At 44.8% G+C, this 23452-nt stretch overlaps 2 protein-coding genes and 1 pseudogene across 4 annotated transcripts in view; 2 read left to right on the top strand and 1 right to left on the bottom strand.

The window, feature by feature from the left end:
- LOC492092 (A-kinase anchor protein 17B) overlaps positions 1–5496 on the top strand; it is a 29715-nt gene extending 24219 nt beyond the window's left edge. For all 3 annotated transcript variants that reach the window (XM_038588173.1, XM_038588174.1, XM_038588172.1), the window contains one exon: positions 930–5496. In XM_038588173.1, coding sequence (XP_038444101.1) covers positions 930–2570 — 1641 coding nt within the window. In that variant the 3' untranslated portion in view covers positions 2571–5496. The remainder of the gene's footprint in view (positions 1–929) is intronic.
- A 2060-nt stretch (positions 5497–7556) lies between these two features.
- Positions 7557–16262, bottom strand: PGRMC1 (progesterone receptor membrane component 1). The gene is given in 3 exon segments (NM_001195148.1): positions 7557–8889; positions 12029–12184; positions 15826–16262. Coding segments are annotated over 3 exon segments (588 nt in total). The 5' UTR covers positions 16154–16262; the 3' UTR covers positions 7557–8785.
- A 6480-nt stretch (positions 16263–22742) lies between these two features.
- LOC100687527 lies at positions 22743–23252 on the top strand (annotated as a pseudogene).
- Positions 23253–23452: the final 200 nt, after the last annotated feature.

Here is a 23452-nt window from a genome sequence, read left to right as displayed (position 1 = left end):
CTCCAGGATCGCGCCCTGGGCCAAAGGCAGGCGCCAAACCGCTGCGCCACCCAGGGATCCCAAATTTCCCATTTACATTTATAATAAGGCTAGCTGAATCTTTTATCTTACTGAAATGACCTCCAGGGGTGACTCCTTTCTAAGAATTTGTCAAATTTAAATGTATGTGGTGTCTAATCCTTGGCCCCATTGACAGGGCCTCCTACCAATTACACGGTCCCCAAGTTAGACTCCCAGGTCCTGGGTAGGCACTATCATGATGAGCACCCCGGGTCAGCGAGAGCACGGTGCAATCTCTCTCAGCAGGGAGGGTCATGGGAAGCACCTGTCTCCTGCCCTGCGGTTGCAGAGTGGCCAGCACAGCAGAGCCATTACCACAGCCACACTTTCTACCTGCTACCTTGCTTCTGCCTGAAGCAGCTAAGGGGGAACGGCTCAGGGACATCCTAACCTGCGACCTGTGGGAAGTGGCTGAGATGAAAAGCACAGAGGCAGGTTATCTTTTAAGCCAGTTGGTTCCCCTTTAGACACACATTTCACCCATCAGTCTTTTCCTGTTCTAGGGTTTTTTGGGAAGGCTTTAGAGCATTTCTTATTCCTCTTAATATCCCCAGCCTCTAGCCTACAACCTGGAACCATAAGTACTCAGTGAACCATAAGTGTTCAGTTTGTGAACAAATTTTAAAAAAAGGATCATGTGCTTTGAAGGCATATAAACGGTGATGCACAGACCTTTGTAAAAGCAGCTCATATTAGCCCAAGAGGCTGAATTCCATACCTCTTCAGTCGTCAGTGCAATATTGTTCCTAACTTGGATCAATCTTACATGTTAGAAACCTCTTCAGAACTGTGTCAGCAAGCTCAGTTTTCTTGGACATTTTTAGACTGTGAAGTTTTTCATATGAGATTTTTAACCTTTTTCTTTAAAGGGATCCACACAGTTTAACCCACAGAGGGTAGATGATGCAAGCCCCAAAGTGAATCATGCTCCAGAGAACACATTGGAAACTCTGAAGAAAGAAGAGTTAAATACTCAGTATCTTCAAAATCAGGAGGAAATGCCAAAATATCAGGTTGCCAAGTCAGACAATAAACGAAAACAAAAAATGAAGAAGAGAACCAGGGCTCACTTACGTAAATCTTCCCACCACCTCGGGAGAAAAAAAATAAGGTATTCAACTAGAAAAGAGAGAACTGGAAAATTATTAACTGATGGATACAATCACAGTGTCGTCTCTGACCAGAATTCTTTGCAGAATGAGATGATTCAAGGTCAGTCTTCTGAGAAAGAAGACCACCACAATTCTAATAAATCTGATTCTTCCATATTATCTGAGGCAGACCATGGCAGGAAACAGAAGATCTATGAAACAGATGAATTTATTGATTACCTATTAAACTATTATCAAACTCCCAAGTATGCCCGTATCTGCCTAGAACCGAGTCACGTAGCAAGCCCGTGTCAGTGGCAGAGGGCTGTCCATGCTAAGGGAAATGGATTTCAAATTAATTTGAGGAAACGTAAGCATCACTCCACCAGTCTGAGCCAAATGCAAAACCTGGCAACAAGAGAACGGGTTCAAGAAGATGACTACCAGTCAGAGATCTATACTCAGGATCCTGAGCATAAACCACAAAAGAAAGGAAAAGTGGATTATGCCAAAGAATGTACTGAGGAGTTAAATCATTGCCAGGACACAGCCAGTGAAGCTGGTGATCACCTGTCCCCAGCTGGTGGAAAGAGCCATCTGTTGGAAAAGATGCATGCTTACCAGGTCAAAGATTCCAAATCCGCAAGTCAAAGCCAAGTTTCCTCACCCAGTAGGTCAGCAGACTTAGATTTGGAGTTGACAGATTTCTTAGAGGAAATCAGTAGTGATTCTGAATGCTTCAGTGAAAATCTTAGCATAAACAAAGAAGAAAAAGAGAGGTCTGTGGCCACATATGAGAGCTCCCCAGAAAAACAATCTCTTGATGATGATGAGACCACCACTAGTGATCGAGAAATTAGGTCAAGCCCGCAGACCTTGTATTCAAAGTGGAACCGTGATGGGGAGGACAGCTTCTCTAAATCCAAGCTAAGGAAACCAGGCAAGAGGTCTAAGTATGAACTGAGATGTTCATGGCTTGAGGGTGAAAACAATTCCATTAGAAGTGAGAAGAGCAACAGCAAAAGGAGGGAAACACAAGACCCCAAATACTTGTTTGACGAAGGCCACTACCACGAATCCGGTTCTAACAGTCTGTTAGACCACATCACAAGGAAGAGGAGGAGGTTTGGAGATAGCACATTTGGCCAGCAAGTCAACTACCGGCCCACTCATGTGCCAATAGCATCATCGAAAAGTGCTCATGTTTTCTATTTGGGGGATTTGCCCCAAAGAAGAGAGACTCCATGGAAGTCAGAATATAACCAGGAGACAAGAAGGTTTAAAAGACACGAGCACTCGAAAGATTTCATGCCGAATTCTGATAATTATTATATTAGACGTAACAGTCAGGAGCACATCGACTACAGAAGCTATTTAGGAAGCAGCTACACCAGTTCTCTATATTTTCAAATGTTTTGAAGGTCTCTTAGATCAGAAGCACCCTCATTCTCTGTAAACAACGTGCAAGAAGAAAATTTAAAACCAAATATAGCTATGTAGTTAGCAACTACAGAGCAGAAGCGTGGCACTTAAAAGCTTGAGCAAAGTCAAATGCAAAACCCTGTTCCTCTCGCCAAAGTATAAAGCATAAATGACTGCAGATGTGTTGGCAAACTTTGGGAATGAGAAACATCCAGGTTCCAAAGGATGGTAAAACAAGGTGCCTGCAAAACTTCTTGATTCAAGGACAGACATTTCTACAGTTCAGCTGCAATCTGAACTCAGTGCCAGTGAGGAAGCATATGAGCACTGAGAGGGGTTGATAGTCCTTGGTGGCTCCCTAGCTGTTAGAACATCACCATTTAGCATCATTTACCTTCAAAGGGGACAGTGGTGAATGAAATAGCATCCTTTGACATGTTCTTGGATTTGGTCAGAAACACCATGTGCAGCCACCAAACATCCCGACTTTGATCTAGAAATAACTGCAGGTAAAAGAAGAGAGGACAGCTAGAACATATCACAGACTTCTTCATGACACTGGAAGGTTCTGTGACCATGCACCAGAAGACAATTCACCTTATCCCTATGTTCACAGTACTCAAAGAGTTGACCTTTGAGAAATGAAACTTGGAAGAATCCACAAAAAGGGGCTCGGATTGTCCTTTGAGGCTTAAACGGATGGCGGACCATTCGCAGAGCTGTTTTTGTTTTTGTTTTTTTTTTTTTTTGAAGAACCCCATATCATTCCATCCTAGAAAAGCAAGAGAATCGAAGTAAAATAACCAGTGGGATTTGCAAAAGGAAATATGGAAAGATCCCAAGGTACCAATAACGGCACTTGGGAAGATAGGACATGGCAATATTCCATTTCAGGTTATGTAATCCTTTCACTCAGGGTTGGGTGACATCAGTTCGTAAAAAGCCACTGACTATCCCCAAACTGACTTTTATAAAACACTAACAAGTGCCTCCTCAATCCTCAATAATGCCATGGAGTTAGGAGGAGTCAAGGGCAAAGCCCTAGTTTTCTAGCTGGGGAAAATGCTATGTGTGCAGGATTTGTAAACTCTTAACAGAAGCAATTTATCTTTTTACCTACTGGTTTTGGACTTCTTGAATATGTTTTTAAATTGAGATATTTTATAGATTCGTAAAGACTTACATCTTAACGCAGTGCATGTTCTATTGAAAGCTCGGCTGATTCATTCTGCCTTACATAGGATTTAGGGCCTCAGGGGCAGTAGATGACCGTCTTTTTTTCCCCCAACAAAGCTATACCTGACTCGGCAGTGGAAGACATCAATGAGATCTGACTGGCTGCAGCAGGAAAAGGAGATTTTCACTCACAGCAGCAGTGGAAGGCAACATTTTCAGAGGATGTGATTCATTTCAGTCTTAACTGGATATTCCATAGGAAAGTACCAACTGGTAGGGCCAAGGTAGGACGCCAGTCAGTGCGGTTGCCCTGAATGAGGAGGCACGCACGCTCTGTGCTCATAACTGGCCCCTTGAGCAACCTGATCCCTGAAGGGGCTACAAGGTCTTCTCATTTACCTGAAGTAAGAACCACACATCATTTCATTGATCTCTTCTAATCACAATTAGTAGAGATATGCTAGTTTGTGCAAAAGCTCAAAAATGAATGTAACATAGCAGGTCGTGCTTATTATTAATGAGATGATAACCAATGAATGATTTGTTGGCTCCCGTGTATTCAGTTCCTCTTTCAAACTAGTGACTCTGCCATCAAAACTCGGTTTGGCTGGTCAGCTCTGAAAAATCGCTCATGGGGTGAGTGCCTTTTCTCCTGAGGACTAGCAAGGACTACTCATGTTTAAAGTACTGTCATCCAGAGTAGCCTTTTCAAGGGCTAAGAGCTCGTATTTTGTCAGACAACTTTTGGTACCTAGGTATTTTTCCCTCCACTGAGACCCTGCCTCCTTATTTTTTCATGTTTCATGCCACTGAAACAAAGAACATTCTGGGTTTGTAATGGAAAGCACTTCTGCTTGTTTTGAAAACAAGTCTTCATTTCTTCTTCATTAGATAATTTTCTTTGCAGAGATTTTTAGGCATGAAAACAATTTGCTGCTCAGTAACCAGACATGAAAAATAAATTGCAGAAGACAGCATGTGCAATTTTGGGGGGGGGTAATAATAGAACTGGTGCTAAGTCACTTCTATATAATACTTTGTCTGGTTTTGTTTGCTAAATACCATCCTGGGACCTAGATGTAAGTAAAAATACTCGTTTCATGTTTACTTTCTGTACAACCTTGGATTTTTATATGTCTTGTGGTAATGCATTTTAGATTTGAATAAACCTTTTTTGTGTGTGTATGTAGGCCTTAAATGAGGAAGAGAAGAATTTATCCTGTCCTTTTCAATGGAATGAATGGCTTAGTAAGGAATGAATAGAACAGAAAATATTGTAATCACTTTCTATTAATCAACATTGCTCTTTGTTGTGCTGTTAAGTGGTGCAAAAATATTTTCTCATATCTTTTTTCTATGACCTATTAAGTAAGGGCCTGAACTTCAAACTGTCTTTTTAAATAGGTGTTTTCATGTTTTTTTTTTCCCTTGTATGTGCTGCTGATGATAGCGCTTTAAAAAAACTAAAAATCTGTCCATGTCTTTTTGTTCCATTTGTTTGAATTTCTCAGGTAGAAAGCCATATAACCTGGTAATTTTCAAAGTAAGAACCAAATAAATGTATTTTTGTTTGTTGCGAGACTGTTTAAAATGTTTTAAATAAATGCTAATAATTCCACAGGGGTGGGGGTGAGTTTCTACTTATAGTATGCTGCTTTGCACTACTGTTGCCAATCCTATCTCATTTGCATTGTTAGAGAAATAGTACATATTTAATTTTCAGATATATTAAAAATAAAATGGTTGTAGTGGCTAGAGTCTGTTCATTTACCACGTGCATTGGCTCAGCTATCACACATCTACATTTTCTATGAAAACATACACATCTGGCTTTAATACTGCTGCTATGCAACTTTTCCCTACATGATGCTAATGTTTGGGAACTGACATGTCAGAGCTCATGCAACTGAAGATCACAGTTTTTAATCTTCATTTTGGATAAATTGAGATAATAGTATTTGAACTTAAAACTGTCCTCCCTTCAGCAAAGGTTTTACCAGTTAAGTAATCTTAGAAGGCAGCGACGTGGGCCCCACACGGTTCACCTCACCCATTTGGCACTTGGCAGTGTTCAAGTTTCTACAATATCCTGATGTTAGTGTGGGTGTGGGATGGGGGAGGTCTGGTCAGAGAAGCTAGGAGCTTTGACCAGTGGGGAGTCACCTGTGTTTTCATGTGAGGCGCACAGCAAACCGCCTCTAAGCCTCTAAGTGTTCTTTATCGGAGGCTATACCTTATTAGTACAATCTGAAAGGGTCCTTGTTGCTGGGGCGGGGGAGGGTGTCAAAGAGCACTCTCTGAAACAGCATGGGCTGTCTGGAAGCTTGTTCTAGATTTTGGATTAGCCTCTTTGGCCCCCTGAGGTTAAGGTGGATGTATCCTTATGCAGAGAAGCCACAGATCTGGAGGTACAGAAAACAGCTTAGGAGCTAGAGTTCCGAGTCCTGAGGACACACACAGCACCTCAGCTGGGGGCTGGGTAAAAGCAGGGGCACAAACCTGTGGGGTTCACCTGACACCTCCCCTGCTGGCCAGGAGCCTGTAACCACCACGCCCATCTTGAATGGCACCTTTTATATAATGTGGTTTTGGAATATGCTAGCTGGATTTGAGAAGTTTTTAGACCAGAGTCCTGCCTTATAGTAATAGCCTTTTACATGTAATCAATATAATGTTGATTTCATTCGGAATGGCGGGGAATTGGGTTAGAGATCGAAGCTTTAGCCAGGCTCTGGACGATTTCCTCTTGGCATCAGACAAACCCATTTAACTCGGAAGGAGTAGCCTGATCTTCACTTCGGTCTAAATGGGATTTCAGGGTGCAAGGTGGCCCAACTTTTCTCCCTCCCACCCCCTTCCCCAAAGCACACGGTATAACAGGGTGTTTGGCACAAAATGGGCAACTCAGATATCAGTTGAATGAAAGCAAGTTGGGGGGATAGGCTCATTTAAAAACAACAGAAACAGGCAATGGTTTGGAAACAGAAAAACTGGAAAGCTGCAAGCTTTCAGGTCAGAATACTTCCCTTGTAATAAGACTCTGCCAACTTGAATGTTAAAATGACAAAACATCAATATTCAGAGAAAGACGTGTTTACACAATGAACTGCATATGCAAATTTGATCTTTTGACAAGAGGTGAATTGATTTTGCTAGGATAGAAGAATTCCTGAATACTTTCCTGATCAGATGATATCTGAAAACAGAACCAACGCTGCCTTGGCACTTTTTATGCCCTTAGTAAAGCTACCCCGTAATAACCTTGCTCTGGACCTCAAGGCAGAGGTGCCTCTGAGTTTAGAGGCAGAATTTGACAAGTCACAAAAAATAAATTTACTAATTTAAAAAACAATGTTGGTTTTTGCATTTTCATTAGGGCAGGCTAGCTAATCTCATTTCACTGGTTTTTTAAAAAAGATTTTATATATTTGAAAGAGTACATGAGTGGGGAGAGAGGGGCAGAGGGAGAAGCAGACCCTCCCTGAGCAGGGAGCCTAGACACAGAACTCCGAGATCATGACTTGAGCCAAAGGGAGATGCTAAACCTACTGAGCCACGCAGGCACCCCTCAATTCACTATTTAACAGGACAAGCTGGTATTTGGTTTTCGGTGTGAGGCCTCTGCAGTTTTGCTCCTTTACTGGAATACACACACACACACACACACACACACACACACACTCATGCATGCGCACACACACCCCCCCAAAAGGGGAGCTGAGCATTAAGCTAAAGTAAAATGATTGAATCTGGTTTCTTAGGTTAAGGTTTAAGAAACCTTAAAAGGTTTAAAAACCCACCACACTATACTGGGTAAAACCATTTTATTAACTGACCAAAGCACTTCATTTTGTTTTCTGATTTGAGGTAAAACCATTAAACACGGTTCACAAGAAAATACAAGAACTATTCAACTACAGTTACAAGAGTTTGAAACCTCACTAGTTGTTCATATAATACTTTTACAAATTCATACAACTGTACAGTCTACTTAAGCTAAGTTTATTGTTAACCAAAAGACCAATATCAAAGACCTTGACTCTTGCCCTACTACTCTTGCAGTGGCTATGGTTTTGTAACAAGGGAAGAATAACTGTTACCTTAAGAAATATACGTTAAAAACCATTTGGCTAGTAATGTGTACTTTCTTCATTCCTCAGGGGCGTGTGTTGTGCGGTGTATGTGTAGGCTCTCCAGAGGGCAAACGCCTGCTTCTGTTCACCATAATCCCTCTCACGGCAAAAACTGTGTGAAATCAACACTGTCCCACTGTGAACATGGGGATTGGGGAAATAGTTCTACATTTTCTTTGTATATTTAGGTTTTTCGGGAAGCCAGTAGATTTCTTCCGAAGCTTTCTTTTGAACATTCAGATGGTGTTTTTAGAGCCTTATTATACATTGCTGTGTTAGTGGGGGCTTCTAAGTGTCCAGAGGAGGACAAAAAGAATGATGCAGTCTAGAAACACAGTGAATGTATTTTTCTCAACCAAGCCCAGCTTTAAGATTTCTTTCTTTTTTCCTGGGCAGCTCTCTTTAGTCAATACCAAGGCAGGCTTTGGAACACTGCAGATTTGCTTTAGAGGTAGATAAAACAGAAATCATGCAGTTAAGTCAATTGAGGAGGAAGGGCTTTGCACTCTTGAGGACATCAGGACCAGAAGGGGATCCTTTTTTTCGGGACTAGAAGGACTTTTCCCATTTAACATTTTTACCTGTTTGGGGGAAATACCCAAGTCTTACCTGTCTCTCTCAGGAAAAACTAAAGGCAGCCTGCACTAACTACAGACAGAAGGAGAGTGCCAACATTTGGATTACGGCACTGCAGTTCACGGTCTGGGTCTGTGACACACAAACACGTCATGCACTTGGAGACAGAGGTTAATTATATCAGTGTCACTAGTGATGTTAATTACAAAAACTTACAGCAAGTTCGAAACTTCTCTAAATATCGAAATCACCATGTTTTAAAGACAGACTGGAATGTTACAAATGATTCTGCAAAATACAAAAATAGATATGCTTCCACTGGGTGCTTTAATCATTTTTCCGAGCATTCTCATCTTTTGCTTCTTCCTCATCAGAGTACACAGTGGGCTCCTCCCCCTCCTTCAGCAGTTTGCCCACATGATGATACTTGACTGGAGGGAGAGAAGAAAACACAAATGAGCACTCTCACGCTTTACAGAGAACCGCTACATTTCATTGGAAAGCATTCGGTAGAGGCCTACCGCCTGTGCTGCAATGTGCTGGGCTTCTCGAAGTTGTCAATCACAGAGGACATACAGCACAGTCCTTGCCAATGGGGAATTAAGAGTTTCATTCAGGAGAAATACAGAACAGGTAGTGATGTCGGGCACTGGGAAGGTCCCAGGGAGTCGTATTTGTGGACAGGAGGGGGTGAGAAGAGCAAGGGCTCATGAGCTGTGAGTGAGGATTCTAGAACACCCTCCCAAAGAAGGCAATGCTTTGGGAAATGCACGGAAGGATCTGAGACGAGAGGGGTTTCCAGAAAATGGAATTGCAGTGTACAAAAAGGCATGCAGGGGAGATGTAACAGATCTGGAGAGCCATAGAGAGACCAAGCTGACAGCAACAGTGGGAGTGCAGATGGCTAAGCAGTGTGGGTAAATATTACGAAGGTTGTGGAAAGCCAACCTGAAGCATTTGGACCTAATCCTATAGGTGGCAAAAGTGTGTGACAAAAGAACGACACAGGAAACCAGTGCTTTGGCCAACATGGGATGGTGGTGGCATATCAGGCGGATTAGAGCCAGGAGACCAGGCGCAGGCTGCCCGGGGCGGGGTGGGGGGGCAGTGGGTAGATCTGTGTGTGAAGGAACAAGAGCCAGGAGTAGGGTGTCCATGGGAACAGAAAGGCTAGGATATGAGCTACTTTAAAGGAAAATGGAAACGTGAGTTGATGAAGTTAAGCCTGGAGCTTCCATGAACCAAACTGAGAGCTCTGGAGAGGGAGCCCCTCTGTGGGTGGGTGGGGGGCACGCAACAGGAAGTCCACAAGGGCTGGAAAAGTGAAGTTAATATTGGCAAGAAGCAGGTTCCTGGAAACCTCTGAGAAAGAAAAGTTCAGTGGAATTGTGGGGCAGCAAACTGTCTCAGAGAGTAAGGAAGTATGGGGAGGAAATGAAGTAGTGGTTGGGGACAAGCACTTCTCAGATGGTTGGTGGTGAAGGGATGAGGAGTCTAGTGGATGAACGAAAGCAGGAGACTGAATGTTTTCTCCACCCCAGGAAAAAAGCTGTGCAGGGCAGTTAAAGAAAGTGATTAAGGAGGCAGGAGAGCACTGGAGATGTTGGAGAAAACAGACTTAAGACTGCAAACCAGAAACTCAGCCACCAAAAAGAATGAAATCTTGCCATTTGCAGTGATGTGGATGGAGCTAGAGTGTATGATGCTAAGCAAGATTAACTCAGTCAGAGAAAGACAAATACCATATGATGTCACTCGTGGAGTTTAAGGAACAAAGCAGATGAACCATAGGGGAAGGGAGGGAAAAATAAAGATGAAAACAGAGAGGGAGGAAAACCATAAGAGACTCTTAACTATAGAGAACTGAGGGTCGCTGGAGGGGATGGGGGGATGGGGTTAGGGTTAAACTGGGTGATGGGCATTAAGGTGGGCACGTGATGGAATGAGCACTGGGCATTGTATGCAACTCAAGAAATCACTAAACTCTACCTCTGAAACTAAGAATACAGTATAGATTACTTAAACTGAATTTCAATAAAAATTTTTTTAAAAAGGAGAGAGGGGATAGAGTCAACAGACCACCAACCACCACACTGGCTGTTCTCTTGTGGCCCAGCTAACACAGGGTTAATCTTATCAATGTCAGAGGCCTAGAGGGCTGAGAGTCTCCTCTTTCTGCATATGGGTAGAAATTAGAGGAGTAACCAACCTGTCTAACCAGGTAGCCAGGCCTGCTTTTGTGTGAAATAATCACTGGAAACAATAGGAACTTCCCTATTTGAACATGTTATGAAGGTCCCTAGGGTGCTCAGGACTGTGCAAGACAAAAGCTGGGTGGCGCCCAAGAAACCTGCTTGAAGGAGAGTCCACACCAGTCTCGAGTGGAGCTCAAGTGTCAACACAGAATATGGGCCTGGTCTTATTAGTTTAAGGGGGAGAAAGTTTTTATGGTTTTTACCTCCCTGGTGAAGGCAAGCCCTAGAAGATTGAGCTTTGTTAAGTCAGAAATTACAACTCGGCAGCTCCACATAAAAGAACCTCTGTTTACAAAGGCATCCTTTGGATACAAATAAAAAAAAAAATCAGGGACGATGTTAGTTGAATTGTGTTTTCAAAGTAAAAACCTGCCTCTAGACCTGAAAGCTACACTTCTGTCCAGTTGGGACCCAAAACTTGAAGGTGGAGTGAGTCACAGCTAGCTAATAATTAACCCAGACTCTGAAGTCAGCATTATTTTCAAAGAAAATGGTTGGATTCAGCCAAAAGAGTCAGTAATATTTAACTGGCTATAGAGAACAGCAAACAGAAAAGATAAATTTGAAAATAAAACATCTTGAAGTGATGGTCACAGTCTTTATATACTGCTTCAAAGGTGGGAAAGATTAGTCAAATTCTTAGCAGTGCAATGTTGCTAAAGTGATTGTTAAACACTTAGGCTCAACCAAAGCCAAGTCCTCAGTTCTTGAAATTTGAACTTAACCCCCGTCCTGACTCCCCCCTCCTCCCAAAGATCTCAGCCTATAGCATAAACCAGGAAAACAAGCAGCTCCTCTTTTTCTTTTTAAAAATGCAGACACCATTGTTGTTGGGCAGATTATAAGCATCATTTGTGGATGAGGCCTATAGTTAGGCTCAATTAGATTAAGAGAGAAGCTGTTTTGTAGAACACAAGTCTCCCATTCTTCAACAGAAATGTGGGCTGCTTTTAAACAGCAAGTCTTACTGGTGAGGACTTCTGAAAATCCCTCTCTCTGTAGCCTACATGGCCACGATACTTTCCCCTACACCACAAGCACCAAATCCTAGTGTGGAATCCATATGAACCTGTCAAAGATTTATATAACAGAAACCAAAGTTTCCATAGAGAACTAGCTAAAAATTGGATGCAATCACAGCAAGTGACTCAGCACTGCTGCAATTACTTCAAGCCATGAACTTGATCCATCCAAGATTCAGGAGCCTATCAAAATGCTCCCCAGTTTCAGGCTGCTTAGTAGTAACTATTGTACTGCTGTGAATCCCATTACTGGTAGAAATTTGATCCAGGCACAATTTTTTAAAAATGCTTACAAGTGAACTGAGAGTCCCAGTCACTCAGGGTCTCCTGCTGGGCAGGAGTGAGGTCAGAAAGGTCATCGTACTCTTCCTTCAGTGCTTCCTTATCCAGGCAAAATGTGGCAAGGCCCCGGGATGCATCTCTTCCAGCAAAGACCCCGTATGGCCCCTCTTAAAAAACAGACAAAACCAAAGACCAATTTTTTATTAGACAGTAATTTCTCTGTGGTTCATACACAGAAAATGGCTTCCTTACCCATCAACAAAGACAGCTCTCTTTTGCAGCATCAAATTCCATCTGCAAACCAGAAGTAAATGTTGGTATTTTCATCATTATGTAGTAGAACCTGAAGGACCTGTTGTCATTAGACTTTTACGAATCAATATGCTATACATTATCATCCATTTCCTTTGATTCTCAAATAACTAATAAAACAGCCATGAATGATTATCTCCTGGGGCAGGATGGGGTGGTGGTAGTAGGAAATCATCCAAGATAACACTGAATTCAAGGGTCAGAATTCAACTTTAGGACGTTGAACCCAGAGTCTGTCTCTGTTGTAGGCGCTTGGGCTACACCAGTGAAAGTAGTGGCTTCTAAAAAAAAAAAAAAAAAAAAGAAAGAAAGAAAGTAGTGGCTTCTTAAGGAAGGAAGTAAGAAGGCATAAATGAAAACATTTCCTTATGGAACGTATTCTGATATGTTTTAATGAGTCAAAAGTATTTTATAGCAATCTTTGGTTGTGAGACTGTATTAAACATTAACATGTGGCATCTGCAGCAGAAATCGTTTTATAAGAGTATCAGTAGTTCAGAAATCTATCTACATGTTACATAATCTACACTATCAGTAAAGAAGAGGTAGCAGAGGGGATCAGGTTTGTCACTCTGGTGAGCTTGAAGACAAGACTCAAAATACTTAGACTTCCATGGGAAAAAAAAGACTGAATCAATATCCCAATATTATGTAAAACATTACAATGCTATTATATATAATATTACACTGAACTTTTGTCCAAGAGAGTGGTGAATTATTCAATAGGTACTTAAAGTAGGTGTTTCAACTTATTTATATATTGCACAAGTAAATGAAAAGAACCCAGTGTACTTTAACCCATGTGTTGTTTCCCCAAGGTAGATTGGGTAGCAACTCAGACATTAAAAAGTCTGTAAATAATTACTATGCCAAGTATAAGGAGATCAAGTTTCAGTATGGCCTGGTCACTGAAACCTCAATCCCCTAGAATTTTTTTTTTTATTTTTACAAATTAGACAAAATTGGGATCCCTGGGTGGCGCAGCAGTTTAGCGCCTGCCTTTGGCCCAGGGCGTGATCCTGGAGACTCGGGATCGAATCCCACATTGGGCTCCCGGTGCATGGAGCCTGCTTCTCCCTCTGCCTATGTCTCTGCATCTCTTTCTCTCTGTGTGTGTGTGACTATCATAAATAAATAAAAATTTAAAAAATAGACAAAATTTATGATCAACTTTTAAATGCAAATAAGGTTCTAAAGAAGAGTGGTTGTTTGCAATTTTCATTACATGCTACCATGTCTACTAATGAAGGTAAAAAAAAACCTCCATTATGGTTTTCACAAGTGTGTGTATGTGTATATATATGTGTATATATACATGGTAATGGACATCGTAGCACCTAATACTTGAAAACAGACCAACTGTTCTGGTTTTGACCTCAATACTTCAGAGATTATGGTCACAGAATACTTAAAAATGGCTCAAGGAGAACATTAAGTGTCTTTGGAGAATATAGACTATTGACCAGAACGTGTCTTCAGTAGAATATAAGCTCCGTGAGCAGAGATTTGTGTCTGTTTCACTCATGGCTGTACTTCTAGTACCCACAAAAGCACCATGTGTGGAATGATGGGCACCAGAACGAGTAATTTTTAGGAATCCTTTTTTACATGAATTATCATTTGCACATGGTATCACATATTCATGGGCTCACAGGATGATACCACAGGGTAGACTGAGGAGATCTCACAATGGGCCTATCCTTAGCATTTTTCAGAGAGACAACTAAGGCCCAGAGAGAACAATGCTTCACACAAGGTCGCACAGCCAGTCACTAATCCAACTGGGATTAGAACTCAGGTCGCCTGACTCCCCAGTTTTTGTGTTTCTGTGCTGCAGGCCTGCATTCCTCTCAATGACTTTGCAAATTACAATCCTATGATGTTGCTCTATGTACCCGCGTGGAGTACTTGATGGTTGTAGCTCAGTAGGAACAGCTATTTACATGATTACGTAAAGTGGAAATGACAACAATAAAGGGGTGGTTTTCAAATTATTTGGACAGTTCCATGGCCTACAGAAAGTAGGTCTTCTAAATTAACCACAAAAACCGCTAAGGGGACCAGTTCCTGAAGAACCCCAACCCATCTGATTTTGGTTAGTTGAACTGGCGGAGTGAAACAAAGCAGGACTGGAGATGACGTAGATCACTGCCTTCTATCCTCTTTCCTCTCTCCAGACCAGTGGGGAGGGGCACCCTCAATGTGGACACACTCCCTGAGCTCCCTGTTTCTAGGAGTTCATTATTACAGGAGCTAAAATCTCTTCCTCTTCATCTCCGGAATATTCTACTACACTGCAGGACTTTCCAAACCTGGCCCCTTCTCAAATGTGCCTGGGGGAGCCGCTTAAAACGCAGATTTGCTGGACCTCCCCCACAGAGCCTCCTCCACTGTTGCTGTGATTAAGCCTTGAATCTGTGTTTTTCCTCAGGCGCATCAGGTGATTCTGATCCGCAACCAGGCTTAGAAAGCCTCATCTCTAAGGCCCTTCGAGCCTACCCCCCTCTAAGGCTCAGCAGTCATCCACCCTCATTTCCCCTCTGGTTGGCTTTTCCTGAAATCCCCACACCCAGCAGCTTTCACAGCCCTACCCCTTTTGTTTCCCAGGATCCTCCCACTTCTCCCTCCCTCCATTTTTAATTTTTTTTTTTTGGCTTCTAGTCCTTTCTCTCCCGCTTGTAGACGGACTAAAATGCTGTATTACCTTTTCATCTCGCCACGATCCCATTGTCCGCTACGTTCAGCCTCCTTCTGCCCTAGATGGGCTCCCTTCCCCTCCGCCCCCCACCCAGGGAGCCTCTCCGTTCACCTTCCAGCTTTCCGGTCGGCCACACACAGCACGCGCACACACATACCAAACACACGCCACACACATACCTGACACATGCCACATTCCAAGCACGCGCGCGCGCGCACACTCGCGCCTGGCCAGCCACCGACACAGACTACGCACGCACACGGCTGCTACCTGCCACCGATCCCACCTCCGCCCCGCTCCCACATCGCCACAGGCAGCACCGCCAGTCCCGGCGGCAGAGGGCCTGGCCTCTTCGCCGAGCCTGGACCTCCTCCCACCCCTGCCCTCACCTACCGCCACCCCGCTGCCCTCGAGACACCCAAGTTTCCCTTCTCCAGCCCGACACCGCCCCTCCTTCAAGGAACCCTCAAACCCCATGCCCCCGAAGCTCCCTGAACGGCGCGTTCGGCCTTCCAGGCTGGCGAGCTCGCCCCCCCGCCCCGCGCCCCCGGCCCGGGCGCTCCAGCCTCCCCCCATCCCCGCGCTGGCGGCGTCCCCCGCCCGCCGCAGCCCTTCTAGAGTGGCCCTCGCCCGCCGCCGCCGGGGAGCCGCCCTGCCACGGCCGCCCGCTCGCCGCCATGCCTCCCTCGGGGCGCCCCTCTCCCCCGCGCCTCCCCCGGCCCCAGCCCCAGCCCCAGCCCCAGCCCCGGGCCGGGGCCCCTGCTTTTGTCTCCGCGTCCCCTAGGCGGCCGCCGTTACCGGGCCCGTAGAACTTGCGGCCTTTGGTCACGTCGAACACCTTGCCGTTGATGGCCATGAGTATGCGCGGGTCCTGGACGCCGTCGAAGCGCCGCAGCTCGGCGGGGGTGAAGTCGCGCCGCTTAAGGCGGGGCAGCGGGGGCGGCTCGTCGTCGTCGCTGTCGCCGCCGGCCGCCGGCTGGTCCCCGCGCACGATCTTGTACAGCAGGAAGACGCAGAGGCCGAGCAGCAGCAGGTTGAGCGGCGACGTGAAAATCTCGTGCAGCAGCCCGCCACCCTCCAGCTCGCTCGGGTCGGCGCCGGTCGCCGCCACATCCTCGGCAGCCATGATCGCTGGAGCAAAGGTTGGGCCGGGCTAGGGAGGGCTCCGGAACTGGCTGCTTTCTCCTCCCTCTCAGCGAGCTAGTGCGCGCGGGGCTCAGCGGACAAGGACTACCCGGCGGAGGAGGCGGGGCGGGCGGGAGGGCGGAGCCTCCCGGCCCCGCCCCCCGCGCCCGCCGAGGCACAGCGCTGCGTCCGGCCGCCGCCCCCCACCTGGTCTCCCGACGGTCGCTCCTCTCCCGGGGCCGGGGCCCGCCTGCCCTGCGGCGGGGGGAGCCGCTGCCGGCCTCCGCCCAACCCGAGAGGCCCGGAGCCCGGCCTCACGCCGTCCCGGCGCCGGCCTCTCGCTGAGCGCGACGCAGCGCGCAGCCCTCCTCCGCACCCTCGCCGGCTGCGCGCCGCGACCAGCTCGCGGAGCCTGGCCTTTGCTCGGCCACCTGTTGCGCGCCGCTCGCGACTCCATTTCTCTCGCTGCGGCTTCCCCCTCGCCTCCCATTCTGAAGCCTCCCCTTTCCCCGCCCGTCCCCCGGGACCGCGAGGCTCTCTTGGGGCCCCGGAAAGAGACTCCTCGAGCTGCTCTTTCCACCTTGGAGGCCCAGACCACGCATTTCCACCTCGGGAACCCCGTTCCACTCCCCTTAACGACCCTTCTGCAATCCTCGCCGCCGGAGGCTGTGGCGAGGACACCCCGGGGAGCTCTCGTCAGTGCACAGGCCCCTGACAGTCCTCCCAATATCTGGGGGTGTCGGATCGGCTCACCGGGTTTAAGTTGGGTTCATTCTCGGAAATGTAAACCCTTTCGCAATCACAGACTTGCTCAGTCCCAACGCATCAGCAAGCAACCTTCAGTTGTTGCGCTTTTTTTTTTTTTTTTTTTGGCTCAAAATAGCAAAGTTTCTTTGTTGGCAGCGCTCCTTTATTTTTTTATGATAGTCACAGAGAGAGGGGCAGGCTCCATGCACCGGGAGCCCGACGTGGGATTCGATCTCGAGTCTCCAGGATCGCGCCCCGGGCCAAAGGCAGGCGCCAAACCGCGATCCACCGACAGCGTTCTTTTATTTGAAACCTGTCGAGCTACCCTTGGCAGTCTCAATAACCCTGTGCTGTATCCCAGACGAAAGCGGGAGTTACCGGGAGATCCTGTTTGGTCCCTTCCTTTCCCGGGTATTTCCCCCGGCTATTGATGTGCTAACCGTCTGCACAGGAGCAGGCCTTAGGGAGGAGGGCTGTCTATACCCTATAAAAACCTAATCTGGCCGCCCTCTTCACTGTCACAGGGGGGAGGGGAGCGGAAGAAAGAATAGACAGAAGGGGGAAATATAATTAAAACCAAACCCTGCTCACATCTGCGGCCCAGAGCAGTACTTTTCCACCAAGAGTTCTGTTCGCTTACACATAATTTACTCCCCCTCTCAACACGCAAGAGATTCGAGAGAATTGGCTTCTTACCTCAGAATTTCTGAGCACAAAAAATTTCTGGCACAAACTGCTTCCATCCCTGCCCCCACCCCATCTTCTTAAATCATTTAAAAGTACATATGAGTGGAATAATCCTTAAATTGGGCCCACACATTTTTTTCCCCACAAATCTGAATTTAGGGTTAGCTGAAATGGCCCTTATAGGTCTTTTGTCAAACTTCTTCGATGTAATCAAGTGAAAGCAGGCTTAAACTGAGGGCACAAGGCTATATTTAGACTCTGTCTTTGGTTTTATTTATTTATTTTTTTAAAGATTTATTTATTTATTCATTCAGAAAGAGCGAGAGAGAGGCAGAGACACAGGCAGAGGGAGAAGCAGGCTCCACGCAGGAAGCCCGACGTGGGACTCGATCCAGGGTCTCCAGGATCACACCCTGGGCTGCAGAAGGCGCTAAACCGCTGCGCCACCAGGGCTGCCCTGTCTTTGGTTTTAAAAGTCTATGGCCAAGGTATTTGTGAAAACCAACAAACTTGTGAAAAATATTTTCATTTACATCTAATGACAGAGAAAAGGGTTAATATCTTGTAAGGGCTCACTTTGATTGATAAGAAAATCCATAAGATGTTAGTCAATAAATGGGCAAAAATGGAAATAGGTAGCCCAAAGAAGAGTGCGCACCAATGGTGAATAAGCATATGAAAAATGTTCAGTCTCGCTGGCAATGAAAAATGGAGATACCACTGTCACCTACCACCTGACCTCCCTGTCGGAAAGATTCAAGGAGAAAAAGGATGATCTACAAGGCTGGCAGGAGGGTGATGAGACTCTTGTATTCTGTTGGGAGTAGAAATTGACATAGCCTTTTGTCATTCATAAAAATAGTTTCTATCCATTAATCCCACTTCTAGAAATGTACTCTTTGGTCCAGTGCTTTGACCTCTAGGAATCCATGCCAAGGAAACACTTAGAAATGCAAATGAAGATTTCATTACCAAGATGCTTATCAGAAAAGTTTTTTTAAAACTAAGCTCTATGTCCAATGTGGGGCTCTAACTTATTACGCAAGAGCAAGAGTTGCATGCTCTACTGACTGAGCCAGCCAGTAGAAATAGCTGATTAATCCACTTGCAATGTGACAAAACCATAAAACATTATTATGGCATGCATGACATGGGAAAATGCTTATGTCTTAATATTAAGAAAGAAAAACAATACGAAACTACACAGTATGAAAACTCAACTGTGTTTAAAAAATGCATTAAAAGGAAGCCTAAAAGGAAACCTGGTAAAAATGTTAACTGTCATGATTGTTTGTTTCTTTGTGCTTTCCTACATTTTTTACAGTCAGCACATGTCACTTTTAGCTTCAGAAGAAGAAAAAGGTTTATTATTAGTTTTGTGAAAAAAATGTAGAACGGTAAAACATGCTCATTATAACAAACAAACAATATGTAAGTTGTTTAATAAATAAACAATAAAAACAATAAAAGAAAACAAAAGAAAAAATGAAATTCATTCTTTGTCTCCCAGCTCCCCAGGCAATCTTTAAATGGGGCCCACACATTAGCAGTTCGTTTTATATTCTTGCAGACATGTGAAACACACACACACACACAGAAATTTTGTTTTACAAAACTGGGGAAATTTAAGAATAATAAATGGTTCACCAGAGTTTTTTTTTTTCTAATAGAGATACAAAGTAAAAAATAAGTCATTAGCTCCCACCCAGATAACCCCTGTTGAAATTTTTAAAAAATTTTTATTTCTTTATTCATGAGAGACAGAGAGAGAGAGAGAGAGTGAGAGAGAGAGAGGCAGAGACACAGGCAGAGGGAGAAGCAGGCTCCATGCAGGGAGCCCAACGTGGGACTTGATCCCAGGTCTCCAGGATCACACCCGGGGTTGAAAGGGGCACTAAACCGCTGAGCCACTGGGGCTGCCCAAGTTTTGTTTTGTTTTGTTTTTGTTTTTAATAAAGATTTTATTTTATTTATTCATGAGACACACACAGAGAGAGGCAGAGACACAGGCAGAGGGAGAAGCAGGCTCCATGCAGGAAGCCTGATGTGGGACTTGATCTCGTGTCTCCAGGATCACACCCTGGGCTAAAGGCAGCGCTAAACCGCTGAGCCACCCTGGCTGCCCCCCTGTTAAAATTTTTTAAGAGTCATATTTGTTGGGACACCTGGGTGGCTCAGTGGTTGAGCCTGTGCCTTTGGCTCAGGTCGTGATCCTGGAATCCGGGATCAGATGGAGTCGTGTCCCCCCACCCCTCCCTGCATCGGGCTCCCTGCATGGAGCCTGCTTATTCCTCTGCCTCAGTCTCTGCCTCTCTCTGTGTGTCTCTCATGAATGAATAAATAAAATCTTAAAAAAATAAAATCCTTCTCTTCATCCCTGATTCTCTCTCCTCAAAAATAAACACTACTGAAAGTAGGGGAAATGTCAGAGGCAGAAAGACAATACAGTATGATATTTCTTATACGTGGAATCTAAAAGCAGACACTGAACTCACAAACACACAGTGGAATGGTGGTGACCAAGGGCTGGGGGTGGGAGAAGGGGAGAGATGTATTAGGGTGCATACTCGCAACTAGTAGATAAATAAGTCCTGAAGAGCTAATGTACACTATTAGTACAGTACAGTGATTATAGGCCACAAACCTGTATCTTAAACATTAAACTTCCTAAGAGACTAGATCTTATTTTTTCCCACCACTAGAAGAAATGATCACTATGGGATGAGACAGGTGTTAGCTAATGCTACAACAACAATCCTATTACAATATAAACGTATCAGTGTGTTGTATACCTTAAACTTACACAATGCTGTATGTTATCTCACTTCAGCTATATTTTATCTTTTTAAATTTATTTGAAAGAGTGGGGAGTGGAGAGCAGAGGAAGAGGGAGAGAGAGAATCTCAAGCAGAGTCCCCGCTGAGCATAGAGACTGATGCGGGGCTGGATCCCACAATCCTGAGATCATGGTCTGAGCTAAAATCAAGAGTCAGACACTTAACCCACTGAGCCATGCAGACACCTATATTTTGTCTTTATAAAAAGTGGGGTAAATGCCTTTATGGAAGGCTGGAGGGTTTATAATTTTCATTCATCACAGTACAATGTCCTTCCTGCTACACCTCTGTATTCCCCTGGATAATTGATTGAAGGAAATCCTGCCTCACACAGTGGGTAGAAAATGTATTCAACTTAAAACTTCAAGCAGCGATACAGCTTGAGAATATAAATGCTCTTGGCACTTATTTGATATTTAGGTGGGCTCTTAAGTAACCCTGGGATGTTGAGATTGTTGAGGAAAAGCAGCCCCCCACCCCATTCTGGCTTGTAGTCGGTGGAAAAGTTTTGTCCAGAGTTCTCGAATTCTGTGGAAATAGGAAGGGAGCTCCTGACTTAAAAGCCCTCTCCAGAACATAAGAGTTGCATTATATGTGCTCTTTGGCTTCAAATCAATTTCTAAAGCTTATGTACTTGACCTGTGGACTACTTATTTCCCAAGATATATATTAAGTCTGTTAATGTTTCCAAACCTCCTGCCTCCTTTAAATTATTTTCAAAGGTCTCTAAAAGCTTTTAAAGAAAAATAGGACAATTTGGCTGATTAGCTAGAAAATGTGTGGGAAGTAATTCGACTTCACTAGTAATCAAATCCAAAAGAACATAGTAACAACGTACCACTTTTCATCATTCAAATTACTGGAGCATTCTTTTTTGCCTTTTGTTTCTTGAAGCTTTTTAAGAATGGTAATACTTCATGTTGGCAAGCATACAGCAAGGCAAGCACTCTGACACAATGCTGGCAAGAATGAAATTGCTAGAATGAAAGATTCATTTGTTCACCGATGTATTTAAAGCACCTAGACCATGTCTGCCTCAATAAAGTAGTAGGCACTCAATGTCAACTAAATTATATTTTCTTTTTAAAAAAGATTTATTTATTTATTCGTGAGAGACATAGAGAGAGAGGCAGAGACATAGGCAAAGGGAGAAGCAGGCCCCTCACAGGGAGCCCATTGCGGGACTCAATCCTGGATCTCATGAGCCGAAGGCAGACACTCAACGGCTGAGCCACCCAGGCATCCCCTAAATTACATTTTAAATGAGGTTAGCCTTTCTAGAAAGCCCTTTTGGCAATATGCAGCAAGTGCCTCAAATTATTCCTAACCTGTGACCAAGGAATTTAACTTCTAGAACTTTTTCCTGGGGAAGTGCTCACCGGAGCACTCTCTATATGTATATCTCTGTAAACAGAGATTTGTACGGAAAAAAAAAAATCACAAAGCATGATAGATGGTAGCAAAAACTGGAAACCAGTTTGAAACTAAGTATTCAAAGATGCGCTTCATCTCACTCAGAGCAAAAGTCCAAAGTCCTTACAGCAGCTTTCAAAGCCCCACAGGATTCACACCGCCCTACCCAACCCTCACCTTTAGGACTTGAGCACCTCATTTCCCAATTCCTTCCTTGGTCACTCTACTTTCAGCCTCAGTCATTTCCTTGCTGGCCTTGGAACAACCAAACCTGTTTCCAGTTCAGGGACTCTGTACTTGTGATTTCTTTTGCTGGAATGCTCTTGCCCAAATATCCTCATGGATCATTCCTTCATTGCTTTCAGATCTTGAAACATCATCCCCCGCCTCTCCATCCCCCTTCTGGGCTTTATTTTTCTCCATTGTATTTACTGCTTCCTAATATACAATATCATTCACTCACTTTTTTGATTATCTTCTCTATCTTGAATGTGAGCCACACAAGAAGAGAAATTTTCTTTCTTTCCCCACCATATCCCCTGTACTTAGAATAGTGGCTGGCCCATAGCAGGTGCTCAGTTAAACATTTGTGGACTTTAACTAATTTGAATATGGAAACCCACTATGTGAAACATACATGCACAGACAAAACATGAAGGAAATATACATAATCGTTAATGACAACTGGGTTTCTTTTTTTTTTTAAGATTTTATTTATTCATGAGAGAGAGAGAGAGAGAGGCAGAGACACAGGCAGAGGGAGAAGCAGGCTCCATGCTGGGAGCCTGACACGGGACTCGATCCTGGGGCTCCAGGATCACGCCCTGGGCCAAAGGCAGGCATTGAGCCGCTGAGCCACCCAGGGATCCCCGACAGCTGCGTTTCTGACACAGCTGCAGCCACCTCATGGTTCCGGGAGGGGCAGAGGTCCCATCCACCTGTCTGCACTATGCCCAGTGGCCTGCCGAAGTTGCGCTGTGCAGCGACTCCTGCGTGGAACTGAGCTGGTACTGGGACCAGCCCTTCCAAGGTGACAGTGAAGAACAGGAAAAATTACTGAAGATAGCTGTGTATTGGATGCTGAAAACCTTTCCTTTTACACCACTGAAAGGAAAAATCTATGAACTCTTCAGCAGAAGTGGAGGCATAAAGAAAATCATGAAGGACCCGAAGATGAAGACAACAGCATGTGGGTTCTGCTTTGTGGAGTACCACTCAAGAGCAGGTGCAGAAAATGCCATGAGGTACATGCATGGAACACATTTGGGTGACGGGATCATTCATGCAGACTGGGACGCAGGTTTTAAGGAGGGCAGGTAGTATGGCCATGGGTGATCTGGAGAACAAGCACGAGATGAGTATTGGCAAGACAATGATGCTGAGAGAGGAGGCTATGGAAAATTGGCCCCAAACTAGTAAGTGGTGAGAGCCCCATCATGAAATCTCACTCCTTTGGCCCGTTGAATTTGCCAGGCATTACCCAGGGTCTGAAAACCTGCTCACTTTTTAAAAAGATTTTATTTATTTATTCATGAGAGACACACACACACAGAGGCAGAGACATAGGCAGAGGGAGAAGCAGGCTCCGCACAGGGAACCTGATGCGGGACTCGATC

The sequence above is a fragment of the Canis lupus genome, chromosome X (genome assembly GCF_011100685.1).
Source record: "Canis lupus familiaris isolate Mischka breed German Shepherd chromosome X, alternate assembly UU_Cfam_GSD_1.0, whole genome shotgun sequence".
In the NCBI taxonomy this organism is placed as follows: domain Eukaryota; kingdom Metazoa; phylum Chordata; class Mammalia; order Carnivora; family Canidae; genus Canis; species Canis lupus.
Note: the sequence above shows the minus strand (reverse complement) of the source record. Positions and strands in the feature narration are given on the sequence as shown.